At 33.9% G+C, this 14711-nt stretch overlaps 1 protein-coding gene across 1 annotated transcript in view; it reads left to right on the top strand.

Annotated features, from left to right (window-relative positions):
* The window catches only part of LOC106465293 (potassium channel subfamily T member 2-like), a gene marked incomplete at its 5' end in the record, with an annotated part of 71587 nt that overhangs the window by 45406 nt on the left and 11470 nt on the right, over positions 1-14711 (top strand). Inside the window, 5 exons of the mRNA XM_013925500.2 lie at positions 2375-2509; positions 7421-7532; positions 12659-12760; positions 13712-13795; positions 14303-14425. Of these exons, the coding sequence (XP_013780954.1) occupies positions 2375-2509; positions 7421-7532; positions 12659-12760; positions 13712-13795; positions 14303-14425 (556 nt within the window). The remainder of the gene's footprint in view (positions 1-2374; positions 2510-7420; positions 7533-12658; positions 12761-13711; positions 13796-14302; positions 14426-14711) is intronic.

Here is a 14711-nt window from a genome sequence, read left to right as displayed (position 1 = left end):
AAGTACAATAAACATATTCCTTATTACACTAAGTACAATTAACATATTCCTTATTACACTAAGTACAAAAAATATATTCCTTACTACACTAAGTACAATAAACATATTCCTTATTACACTAAGTACAATTAACATATTCCTTATTACACTAAGTACAATAAACATATTCTTTATTACAATAAGTACAATTAACATATTCCTTATTACACTAAGTACAAGTAACATCTTCCTTACTGTTTATTTAACTAAATAACGTGATAAGTCGCTTCCTAAGATAATCGTCTAAGTTAAGTGAGGATTGAATAAGAAAACGATTCTTAATTAAAAACCGCTAAAAAGGCAGCTGTCGGCGTGTTTTGTAATCTCGGTAGTTTAAAATATACTTAAGTTGGTCACTTACACTTAGTCTGACAACAAAATTAGTGGTAAGTTCACAGGACTCTCAAGATCATTTGATGTGCTAACTCTTAAAGGTGTATTTTGTTCTTGTTTCTTAAAATGAATGAAGTAATTATGATTAATTTAGTTAGAGGAAAAGGTGGTTAAAACATTCTTAATATCATCACACTATTTTTATAAGCATGTATATACACTGTGCATACCTGTGTTATCAGTTCTGTAACACAATATGACTTCCAATAATTAAAATGTTGTATGTAAAATACAACAATACGTTACATTACATGGCGAGGGAATCACATTATGCTAATACAGAGGTAAATTAACAACCAACGATTTGCAAGCACAGTGATATTTATTTTAGGCCTCGTGTTTCGACAGTTCTGTGGTTTGTCTTCTTCAGGTTCTGTCCGTTTGTCCGAACTAGCAGCACATACCAGAATAATAAAATTCTACTCAGTCGATAGAAGAATTTGTTCTTGTCCCTGCTATGAAGAGGCTGCATTAATTTATATCCTTTTCCATTTTTTTTTTAAATACTTATCATAATGAATTACTTTTTATAGAAGAGAAACTGAGACTGGTCATAACGCAGGACGGATATAAAAACCTGACTTAAGATTTCGATTCCCGACTTTCTTATATTAACAAAAAATTTTAAATAAAAATACAAAAATTTCAACCTATAAAGAAAGATAAAATGATCACGCTGCCTGAAATGTTATGCATCAAGAGTTTTATGGTTTTGAAGATTTACTGTTGTTGGAACGTTCACTGAAAGTTAGTAGGACTTCTCCAATATCCTGTTGTTGGAACGTCCACTGAAGGTTGGTAGGGTTTCTTCAGTATCCTGTTGTTAGAACGTTCACTGAAGGTTAGTAGGGTTTCTCCAATATCATGTTGTTGGATCGTCCACTGAAGGTTAGTAGGGTTTCTTCAGTATCATGTTGTTGGAACGTTCACTGAAGGTAGGTAGAGTTTCCCCAATATCCTGCTGTTGGAACGTTCACTGAAGGTTAGTAGGGTTTCTCCAATATCCTGTTGTTGGAACGTCCACTGAAGGTTAGTAGAGTTTCTCCAATATCCTGTTGTTGGAACGTCCACTGAAGGTTAGTAGGGTTTTTCCAATATCCTGTTGTTGGAACGTCCACTGAAGGTTAGTAGGGTTTCTCCAATATCCTGTTGTTGGAACGTTCGCTGAAGGTTATTAGGGTTTCTCCAATATCCTGTTGTTGGAACGTCCACTGAAGGTTAGTAGAGTTTCTCCAATATCCTGTTGTTGGAACGTCCACTGAAGGTTAGTAGGGTTTCTCCAATATCCTGTTGTTGGAACGTCCACTGAAGGTTAGTAGGGTTTCTCCAATATCCTGTAGATTGATATCTTTGTAGTAAAATATGTTTTTGATTCTAGAGTTTTATCGGAAAAATATGTATTCAAAGCGTAAGTAAGTAGGAATACATCGATTTATTAAATATTATTTATTATTCAATATTATCCGTAAGAATGTGACAAAAGTTAAAACACGGTCGTTTTACTACTCAATGCAGTATTGGTGGTCTGAATGGTCTGTTATTTATTGGATTAGAAGTTACGTATATAGATATATTTAAAGATGTTTAGCGTACATAGAGAAAAATGTTCATAACACACAAAACATCTGTCCATAGTACACAGAAATAACTTGAAGGTACTAAAAGTCCTTTGTCACTGATTTCATTAGCAACGGTAATGAAAGGTATTGTGCCATTGGTTTAAAAAAGAAGTGGCGGTGGTGAACATAAGCACTATTACCATGTTTACCTCAGAGATGATAGGGGATCCAAGATGACTGTGTTTGTGTCTTTAATATGATAAATGAAATCCCCCTTTTAAAACCGTTTATGTTTCCAGTAATATGAGTATTTTTCACTGTTTGTTAAATTCATTGTTATAGAGAAGTTGCATAAGTTTATAATAAATATTGTTGTATTAAAGTCTAGACGACTTGCTAAAGGCGGGGATTAACCTAGCAGAGAGCGTGGTGGTGGTGAACAAGGAGAGCAGTAATTCTGCTGAAGAAGATCACTTGGCCGACTGTAATACCATTGTTGCTGTACAGACTATGTTCAGGTGAGTATACGTGGGCTGTACACTGTAATACCATTGTTGCTGTACAAACTATGTTCAGGTGAGTATACGTAAGCTGTAGACTGTAATGCCATTGTTGCTGTATACACTATGTTCAGGTGAGTATACGTGGGCTGTACACTGTAATACCATTGTTGCTGTACAAACTATGTTCAGGTGAGTATACATGGGCTGTACACTGTAATACCATTGTTGCTGTACAAACTATGTTCAGGTAAGTATACGTGGGCTGTACACTGTAATACCTTTGTTGCTGTACAAACTATGTTCAGGTGAGTATACGTGGGCTGTACACTGTAATACCATTGTTGCTGTACAAACTATGTTCAGGTGAGTATACGTGAGCTGTAAGTTCACTTCAAACTTCGCCAAATACCAATCATTCAACTTTCATAAACTACTTGTTTGACTTTATTTAAAGATGATTATAGCAGAGTAACTTAAATGGGATTTTAGTGAATGTTTTGTTACATTTATAATTCTAGCAAAGATTCAGAATTGAGACTACTTTTCAAAATTTTACTACTATTATAGAAAGCACAAAATTATTATTTTTCATAGCAGTAAATACAATAAATAATTTAAGAAATAAGAACAGACTTCCTAGACTAAGATGAACATTTCCTGAGACTAAGAAAGTTAAATAATTTTCATGACATCAGTCAACTGGTTAATAATTCATGAGCAAATAGCATGGTTTCATTTATGTGTGTGAATATAAATGTTACACTTTCTACATTTCACCCTCATTCTGAAAACCAGATGTAGTAAGTCAAGTGAACAAGTACGTTAAAAAGTAAATTACTAAAACACGGTAAAGTGCATTCAAAATGTTGAAAAACATAAACACAATGTTTATTATTCCAGTAAAATAAACATGTGACGGTGAAATAAACAACAAAAAGTAATAATACTAATGCATATACTAATATAGGCTAAAGCTAACATATATATATATATAGCATGACCAATTCACTGTTTGCAGTTTAAAGTTGCTCTCTATGGATTGTAGCAATCAACTATTCATCATGAAATCAAATTGAAAAACTTCCTATACTATCTAAACTGTGATATTGTTAAAGTTTGCATCCTATACACTCTAAACTGAATATATTGTTAAAGTTTATATTTTATACACTCTAAACTGTTATATTGTTAAAGTTTACATCCAATATACTCTAAACTGAATATATTGTTAAAGTTTACATCCTTTACACTCTAAACTGTTATATTGTTAACGTTTGCACCCTATACAATCTAAACTGAATATATTGTAAAAGTTTATATCCTATACACTCTAAATTGAATCTATTGTTAGAGTTTGCATCCTATACACTCTAAACTGAATATATTGTTAAAGTTTACATCCTATACACTCTAAACTGAATATATTGTTAGAGTTTGCATCATTTACACTCTAAACTGTTATATTGTTAACGTTTGCATCCTATACACTCTAAACTGAATATATTGTAAAAGTTAACATCCTATACACTCTAAATTGAATATATTGTTAGAGTTTGCATCCTATACACTCTAAACTGAATGTATTGTTAAAGTTTACATCCTATACACTCTAAACTGAATATATTGTTAGAATTTTCATCCTATACATTCTAAACTGAATATATTGTTAGAGTTTACAGATTAAACAAGTTGTAGTATGTGAGTCCCTTACTTACTCCTATCATGTATGTTTGATATTATATTGTGTTTCAGCTTACACAGGCTGAAGCTCTGTCTGAAGATATGGGTATCACAAACTGAATGATTTTGTTTGTTTGTAAGGAAGCACAAAGCTACACAATGGGCCATCTTTACTCTGCCCACCACGGGTATCTAAACCCGGTTTCTAGCGTTGTAAGTCCGCAGACATACCACTGTGCCACTTGGGGGCCAAACTAAAAGAACAAGGAATAGACACAAACTTGAATTTCTAAAATACATCTGCAGGTCATAGCAATTGTAAGCCATATAGAAAGAGGGCAATATTCTTGCATTAGTAATATTGTGTGGATTGTCAAAACTAAAAACTATGTACAGGTGTTCAGAAAGTCTGGAACCGTAGGCACTTCAAAGAATTGTGTTTCATATGCTGTTCTTGTAATTCAAGACAACTTTGAATTTTACAGTGGGATTAACTCGACCTTCTCATGCTTTGACAGAGCCATAATCAGTCATGTATCTGAAATTAAGAAAAACTGCAAATCACCTGTACTTCCAGACTAAATTACACAGAAAGAGTACAATGTTCTTGCATCACTAATACTTTGTGGATGGTCAAAAGTAAAAAAGACGTACTCTCTCACGTCATTGTCTCTGTGAACGACTGTCTAGAGTTGTGCCGTAGAAGTAATAAAAAATAATTATTTTCTTCCAAATTAATACAAAAGGTGATAATGAATTAACATGTGAATTTAAGATACACTATTACGTGAGTTAAACTATTTGCATGAACAATAAAAATTGAGTTTTCTTCACCTAGAGCTAGCTGTAATTTTAGTTCCAGTGTACTTCGCGTCAGTTGACTCAGCATAAGTAATTAAAACCGTGGTTAGTTAACTTTATTGGTTGTCTTTTCATTATGACCCAAACACACTAAAGTGTTAAAGGAAATTTATATACATTGTAAGGAGATTAAATAAAGCAAAATAAATGTTTAAACTTAAAATAAAAGACACAAATGTGACATTAGAATTGAAATTACTTTGATGGTTACTAGTCAACAATTACAGTAATTTTATTTACTTTTCGTACAAGATTAACTAGTTTTTTACTACATTTGTGAGAATATGCATGCTATACCTAATTGTCTAGTACAAAATCCAACATGAAACGTAATTATCTCAAGCGATTTTGTGGATTTTTGGATATAATTTATTGAGCTAAATGATAGTAAATACAACTTTACTCACTGACACACAAACTTTTACAGGTGAATGTATTCATGCTCAAACATGTGATGCATGAAATGAAAGGGAAGGGAAGTTTCGTATTTGTTCGAAACGTTCCCTATATTTCTTTACTCCGATGTTAACCTTTTTTTTTACACTTCCAAATTTTATATCCTGTCATAGCTGCATTTGGTTGTATTACATAAAATACTCTGTACACTGTATTAGTTTTACAGGTATAGGGATACACTTCATTAGCGCTTGAGGCATATTCTACTAACCACGTTAAATATTTTTACATATTTATATTCATTACTGCTCACCTAATAATCATCCATTGGTTATGATCATTAAACAATGTAAAGAATATTCATTATTTAATTTGTGAATTGGTGCACAAAGACATTGTTACTAGTAATAAACGGCCTTATAGCACCAAGCTTTGTACAGAACAACAGTTCTTCCAAGATGGGAGAGAAACACACAGAGTGTACCATTATACTGGAGCTCAATGCTGATGAACAAGAGTTTTTCAACATGGGAGAGAGAAACATCCAGAGTGTACCATTATACTGGAGCTCAATGCTGGTGAATAAGAGTTCTTCCAAGATGGGAGAGAAACGTCTAGAGTGTACCATTATACTGGAGCTCACTGCTGGTGAACAAGAGTTCTTCCAAGATGGGAGAGAAAAATCCAGAGTGTACCATTATACTGAAGCTCAATGCTGGTGAACAAGAGTTCTTCCAAGATGGAAGAGAAACATCCAGAATGTACTATTATTCTAGAGATCACTGCTGGTAAACAAGAGTTCTTCCAAGATGGGAGAGAAAAATACAAAGTGTACAATTATACTTGAGCTCACTGCTGGTGAACAATAGTTTTTCCAAGATGGGAGAGAAACATCTAGAGTGTACCATTATACTGGAGCTCACTGCTGGTGAACAAGAGTTTTTACAAGATGGGAGAGAAACATCTAGAGTGTACCATTATACTGGAGCTCAATGCTGGTGAACAAGAGTTTTTCCAAGATGGGAGAGAAACATCTAGAGTGTACCATTATACTGGAGCTCAATGCTGGTGAACAAGAGTTTTTTCCAAGATAGGAGAGAAACATCTAGAGTGTACCATTATACTGGAGCTCAATGCTGGTGAAAAAGATTTCTTCCAAGATGAGACAGAAACGATCTTCAGCACTAGCATTTTCCAAACTTACGATAGTAGCTTCATCCATAACAAACAAAATTATCGCATTTCAATCCATCTGACCTCGAACGTGGCATTTTCCACGACTTTCTCTCCTGACAGCTGCAAACTAGCTTCTATACTTACTCTCCACTCCTGTCAAATAAGAGACCTTCATTCATCTTTTGTAAAGCCTATACCTCGCTGAGCACAGGTTTATTTTGTATTTATGACAAATCTACTAAGGCCTTCTTGCGCCATCCCTAATTTTCAACTAACGACTGGAGGGAAGACAGCCAGTAAGGAGATCCCTACTAACAACCATTCACATTAAGGGATTTACTGTCACTAATAAAACTCCTCCGCAGTTTAAAGTACGGGAAATGCTTTATGGTATCGCATGGATTGTATCCTCGCATGCTTGCTCCGAAATCCAGAGCTTTAATAAAAGTTCAGCCCGTGCCCTCAACTTCGTATTAGAGGGGAGGGGGTTCCTAATGAAAGTAGCCAGTCAATGGAGATAAAGTTGTACATGTACAAATGTTGTTAGTAGATCTAAAGTAACGTAGACACAATAACTATTCTACTGGAAAGATGTTTAAGTTATGGTAGCCTGTAGTAAAGTTGTGTTAAAGCTTCCACGACTGCTACCATAAGATCTGTCACAGAAGGAATTTCGCGTTACTAGTTTCTTGTGAGGCTAAACAAGTACAGTATTCTTCATTTCTGTTATTAACTTATTTAAACGAAATTGTGTCTTAATCGAAGCTACTGCTAGCAAAGCAAAACTGACTGTTCTTTTATTCTGAATCTTAGGCTGTTTCCCAGTGTGAGGGTCATCACAGAATTAAGCCAGTCTAGCAACATGCGGTTCACGCAGTTTCGAGCCCATGATCTCTATGCCCTTCATCTGTCCAGAATGGAAAAGGTAATGCCACTTAGCTGAAAAATGTCTTAATTTTAGACAATTTGCCTTATTTAGTAAAAGGATAAACCGAATATATGTATAATATTGGAAATAATTATAGGTATAAGATGCAAGTATTATGGAATTGCTCCCCCTCTATTGTGAAGAAATTAATAGAACTAGACACTGTGATAATTTAGTCTGTGATTAACTACGACATAACCAATCAGACAGACCACTATAATGGTCATTAAAATACAAGAATTAATAATACTCGCATTAGTATTATAGTAATGCACTCATGGTCCTCAAAACAGAAATGCCGCTAGACACTCATGTAAAAAGAAAACCTTGGGCAGTAAAAGGTATTTCAGATGACAAGTTAAGGCAAAATAATAATTTTTTGAGTTATAGTTGTTTTGAAAATCTGAAGGAACTACGTGATACTAGTCGATTTGATAACATGAGCGCTCGAAGTAGAAAGCCAAAGCTCTTCAGTAATAATATTAAATATATTCAGGGTCTTTACTTGATACACGAATGTTCAGTAAAGATCTTGCTAATATGTACATTTATAAATGTTAGTAAATGTTAACTCTAGAATAGTAAGATATACATCAGCACGATGTGGCCTCAATAATTCTGTGGCTGCTAACAACTACTGCTTAAGAGAGAAAACCAAACCAAAAGGCTAAAATTGACATCAAACTTCAAATAATAGTACGAGGAAACTAATGGAGAATACTTTTTAGAGATGAATCCAAATTGAAATTATCTATCAACAATGAATGATATTTAGATGTCAGAGAGGAAAGCGGTGTCATGGTCAACGTACAACATCTGCAGTGTAATATCCTGGGGAACCAACATTGTATGGCTTGAATCTCAGCCAATGGTGTTGGAAACCTACACAAAAGTGATGGATTCCTGACTGCTGATAGGTACAAGAAGAAGACCAGGTGGACAGGAATTCATCTTCCACCAATATTATGATCTCAATCATGCAGCAAATGTAATGGAACAATACGTAGAAGGAAGAAGAAGCTAAAGCTAAAGTTATTGAATGGCCTGCGCAAAGCCTGATGGCAATATCATAACAGCTACATAAGCTTATCTGGAATTTAAGAAATTCAAACGGCAACCAAAGAAATTGATTAAATTGTGGGGAGTAATGCATGACATTTGGAATAATCATACAGCGATAAACTTATAAGAGCAGTGTAATGCTCTGTTTAAAGCAAATACAAAATACTAGTGTATTAAACATATTATTATGTTTTCTTTTGTAATTCCTGTAAGCGTTTTTATTAATCAAGTAGTAACCAACCAACGTAAGTAATATTAAAGACAAAGATCATAAAAGAAAATTTCAAGTAAGATATCCCACGTTAAGTTAAATAAGATACTAGCATTAATAACCCCCAACAATGTAAACACATCTGTAAAGCAAACAAACTAACATGCACACATATAATCCACATAATAAGATTCAATGGATGTGTGTGTGTGTTTGGGGGAGGTGTATGTGTCACCTAACTCCTCCTAAACTGCTGGTTGCACCGACTTCTAAATGGTACCAAGCGAATCGTCTCAGCCCGGAGGCTTGCACAGAGATAACATTTTCACCCGACTCCTTGGGAAATTCGGGAATTTCGTTAAAGCACTTTTGCGGGGATTCCCCGAAACCTGACCTCAAACTTTGCATTGATTTACGCTAGAGCATGTAAGTAAGTAGGTTTACTGATTACCGTTCGTATCTTGGTTTAAAAAAATTAAATTTGCATTATAACGGCAATTGTAACTAAACTGAAAAAGTGCAAAATAGTAGTTCAAGCATTCAATTTACATTATCGCGGCTATCAAAACCAAAAGATCAATTTTAGAAGTTACGTGTATCTTAAACTATTCTAATCTAAATTTGTTACAAGACAAACAATTGATTACCTTAACAATATAATTTTCTCAGATTGTTTGTTTGTTTGTTTTTAACTTTGCGCAAAGCTACACGAGGGCTATCTGCACTATCCATCCCTAATTTAAAAGTGTAAGACTAGAGAGAAGGCAAGTAGTCATCACCACCCACCGCCAACTCTTGGGCTACTCTTTTACCAACGAATCGGCTGAAAGGGCGAGCATGTTTGGTGGACGGGGATTCGAACCCATGACCCGCAGTTTGCGAGTCAAGCTTCCTAACCACCTGGCCATAATTTTCTCAGATCCAAATGTATCAATTTAAGAAACCTCAGTGACACCATTATCACTAATGATAGGCGACACCATAAACAAACAAAGTCGCGTATTTCTATTGTTGCTGGTTTTTTGTTTGTTTTTTATCATCGACAGAGCTTTCTAACTTAACTCTTTACCGAGCCTCCTACCTCCCACAGCTACACTAGAATCACACCATCTGTGATCATTTCTGTTGTGCTGTCTTCCTGCTGTGAGACGTAAATAATTTCTCCGAAAGGGGGCCGAAAATCGTCTGGAGGAGTCACCTGTTTTTACTACTCACATCACTATATAGTAGTGTGTTGTCTGCCAGTCAGTCAATAGACAATATAATGACGTCACATAAGGGACGCTTAATGTTGCAATCTGTGCTGTCATGACGTCAGCAAAAAGGTGCGCAGGCCATGAATAACGAGAAGAATTATGCACTCTGTTGGTTACAACAAAGCATGACACACGAGCTTCAAAAGCATGAAATAAAAGTATTTGTTACTCTTGATTTTATTTACTCTTGAAACAGAACACTTTCGTGGACCCCGCGGAAGTACATCTAGTATACCACGTATTTCTATCTTTGAATTGTATTAGGAAGAGATGCTACACTCTATGTTACTGAAACGCCATCTCGTTTTTTAAAGCTATCTGTGGCATCACATCTTACAAATCATTAACTTTCAGCCGCTCACCATCTTCATTTTTACATTCAACACACATAAATTGCAATAGCCCAGATCGTAGCAAAACAAACCCTGCCTGAGTTATTTTCCGGATAATATCACTTATATATGTCGTGCGATTCTGAAAAATCCATTTCTAGAGAAACCAATCCTGCTTCTAATCACCTGACTGCAGCTGCATCCTTTTGTAACGTACGACTCCTTTCAAACAAAAGTATGCACTTGTTTCAAGGTTTTGCTATTACTATTTTTTTGTCTATAAAATTCTACTTTCCAGCTACCAGGGCCTTGATTTTCTTAGTAATCATGGAAAAATTATTATCTCGCTGCTTTACTTGTGTTCATCAATCAAATAATGAATATTTTAGTATGAGTTATCCCTAGCCTCCTGTGTGAGATAATCTTTGTGCATATTGAAAAGGCTAGGGGACGTACTGAATCCATTGCGAACAGTTTTATGAATTTTGAATCATATCGACGATTCATCTGCTTTTACGATAACCTCTTGGTTCAAGCAATGACTTCAATGGAATTTGTGATCTAGAAATTTCTAACAAATATTATAGATCGCCTTGAAGAGTATAGTCTAGGAAGTAAATAAAGAGAGATTAAATGGCTACATGATAATTGTGTTTTCTGCCTTGATCTGAAACCAGCTTGCTCTTACCCAACTTCTTTATTTCCCCATTGTTTATATTAGTGTGACTGTAGTGTTCAGAAGGATTTTGAACGAACAACAAACAATAAATATTTCCCTGTAATTCTTCTGTAAAGGATACTTTTATTAAGCATTTTAATACAAATTAATTTCACCTGGTTCTTTGGTTATTTATTTCTATCCATATGATAAAATATTTGAAACAATTTTACTACCAGGTTCCCAAACACCTTTTATATATTCTTTCAAGGTATTTTCAATGTTTAGTTTTTTAATAGCTCCTCTGACTTTTCTTTGGAGTATTCCGGGTTGTTCTAACTAGCCATTACAAACCTATAAGAACTATATTTCCTGGATTCCTAATATTCTTTTGTCAATATCGCTTTCAGCATTCTTTGATCCACGTCTCTTAATATGAATGTCAAATTCGGTCCTAAATAACCAGCGAAATAAAAACTGAGATTTACAGCATTAGGGAGCAGTAGTTCAGTTACTTAAAACATCTACCCAGTCAACATTGCATTATTGCCCAATCACAGTCTTTCACATTTTCAGGAAAAAAACAATAAGAGTTTTAGTAACCTAGACTTTATGACTGAGTCTAATCATTATTCTGCATTGAGTAAACGATTTAGAGGTTTGAGCCTTGAAATTAAGTGTGGCATAGTTACCATTGACTTATAGCCGTGTTAACTTTTTAAAATTTGACATTCAGACTGAGCAGATATTACATCGCGTTACGTATCACTTCAATCGCAAAAAAAAAACGCTTTGGTTTAATTAGACAAGCTAAAAACCAGATCCATGTTCTTTAATTAAATTCATATTTTTCGTATGCAAATCCTTAAATTTAAAATTTAGAATGGTCTTAGCAAATACTTCCAAAACAATCTTATTTAGGATAATATATTATTTCTTTGTTTCGTGATTTAACTAAATTTGATGTGGTAAAAATCTTCTGGGGTTTATTGAGTAACGTATCCTATTATTTATTTTCACTCATGTTCTGTTTTTAGCAAAATCTTTTACAGCTACATTAACAAGCTACAAAGTAATTATTAACTTAACAATTGTTAAGTCTTTCTCTTAAGCCATAAGAAATAATGTACCAGTTCTAAGCTTTAGAAACTATTTTATTTCATAATCTTTTATGATATTTGAAATTAAATAGAAAATATTTACCATTAATTTCGTCACTAAAGTTTTCTTTTTTATATAATATTAGAATTCAATGTTGAATGCAAACGTAATTATGTATAATTTTAGACTGTAACGTCCACTGTCTTAAAGGCAAAGTAAGAACAGTTTATCTTCTTGTAACGTACCTCGAGGAGCCATTTTAAATTTGTTGGACGTAAGAATGTAATATCCAAGCTGTTATCAGTGAAAGCAATAATAATCTTCCATTGTTTTAGACACTTAAGCTTAAAAGCCATTTCTATTTATCTGTGGTATTGGTTAAGTAGTTAAAAATAGTTATATAGACGTTAGCGAGTGAAACGGAAAGATAATACTTCGCTCATTAAAGCAGTAGTAATATAATGATAATTAGAAACAATAACCTTAATGCTTTATTTAAATAGAGAGAGAAAGATCGAGGGTCCCATATTTCCTACATGTTCCGGTTGCCATTTGCAGCTGGGAATGTGTTCAGTGCCAGTATGTTGGATACCATGCTTTATCAGGTAAATAACTTTGAAATTACCTTTAGATAAAGCAAGACAAATAAATATCCCCTACCTACGACTAGAAATAAGAAAAACACAAATAACTTTCACCTTTGTCCAGATACTAATATTTTCGCAGTTGATAAAACAGACGAAGTTGATAAACTTAAGCTTTCATATTATCAAATCAAATACAGAATAATCAAAAATCTAAAAATTAAGAAAATAATTTAATTAAAATTATGCTTCTATTAAAACAAAATTAAAGAATAACTTTCCTTGTAAACCTACTATTAAGTATAACTCTTCTATTAAAATATGTTCCAGAAAAAATTCTAATTAGTATGGGAGTTAATAGTTCGTGATATTCGCGAAATACATCTTGTACAGATAACAACAGAGGCTTGCGATGGTTTTATTGTCCAGTACAGATAACAACACAGTCTTGCGATGGTTTTATTGTATAGTACAGATAATAACACAGGCATGTGATGGTTTTATTGTCTAGTACAGATAATAACACAGGCCTGCAATGGTTTTATTGTCTAGTACAGATAACAACACAGGCCTGCGATGGTTTTATTGTCTAGTACAGATAACAACACAGGCATGTGATGGTTTTATTGTCTTGTACAGATAACAACAGAGACTTGCGATAGTTTTATTGTATAGTAAAGATAACAACAGAGGCTTGCGATAGTTTTATTGTATAGTACAGATAATAACACAGGCTTGCGATTATTTTATTGTCTAGTACAGATAATAACACAGGCCTGCGATGGTTTTATTGTCTAGTACAGATAACAACACAGACCTGCGATGGTTTTATTGTCTAGTACAGATAACAACACAGGCCTGCGTTGGTTTTATTTTCTACTATAGATAATAATCGGTTTAGGAGAGGGGCATCAAAAATTAAAAGATATATTTGTTATTTCTTTTACATTTTGTATATCAACATTATTTTAGACCTTCGTGAAGGACTATATGATCACATTTGTACGTCTTCTTCTGGGTATAGACCAGGCACCTGGATCAGGGTTTCTGTCATGTGTAAGTAGACATTTGTTTGAAACTTCTGTATATTTATGTTGGTAATCGATCAGATCTCTAGGTCCACGTTAATCTCCTTTTGAGGCATTTTTTCTCAACTATTTATCTTCTAGAAACTAAACAGATTCCGATATTCTTTTTTCTCTTTTACACATGTTTCGTGTAAGATAAGTACAGTTATAATTATGGTATAGACTACTTAATTCGTTTTTTCTCCCATATGTAAATAATTGTTTCTTGCAAACTCTTGCTCCTCCACTCTTAAACATGAATCAGTATAGGCTTACACGGTGTAAGTGTTTCTAAAATAATTTCAAACAAATACACGTCTGTTCTTTATCGTTCTTATAATTAATGGGCCAATTTCGGAAAGTAGTACGGACAGAAGATTTTTATATCAAATTAAGTCTATAATTCAGAGTTACATATAAAGTCTTTTTTATATGCTCATTGAATTTTCTATTTTGTCATAACAAATAATAATGCCACATTAATTAACACACATAGGTATGGATCACAAAGGAAGATCTGTGGATTCGAACTTATGGACGACTTTACCAGAAACTATGTTCCACGTCTTGTGAGATCCCTATTGGAATCTACCGTACAGTGAGCTCAGATAGTGGCTCTGTAAGTTTGCCTTAACCAATTTTCAAGTCTTTCGACAGCCCCTTATAATTACATATTTTACTTTAACATATCCCGATGAATTTCTAACAAAATTTTGTAACGCTGTGATCTTTGTAGAATGTCGTAAAGCATAATTTTCACACTTCCTCAGTTATCTGATAATCATTGGCTATGCTTGTTATTATGTTTATTAAGCCTATGCAGTCACCAAATCTAAGTACCAGATATTATTGTTACCAACTTCATATTTCCAATTAGTTTTACAAGGAAGTTATCTCAGATTGTA

The sequence above is a fragment of the Limulus polyphemus genome, unplaced genomic scaffold, assembly GCF_000517525.1.
Source record: "Limulus polyphemus unplaced genomic scaffold, Limulus_polyphemus-2.1.2 Scaffold1897, whole genome shotgun sequence".
NCBI lineage: Eukaryota > Metazoa > Arthropoda > Merostomata > Xiphosura > Limulidae > Limulus > Limulus polyphemus.
Note: the sequence above shows the minus strand (reverse complement) of the source record. Positions and strands in the feature narration are given on the sequence as shown.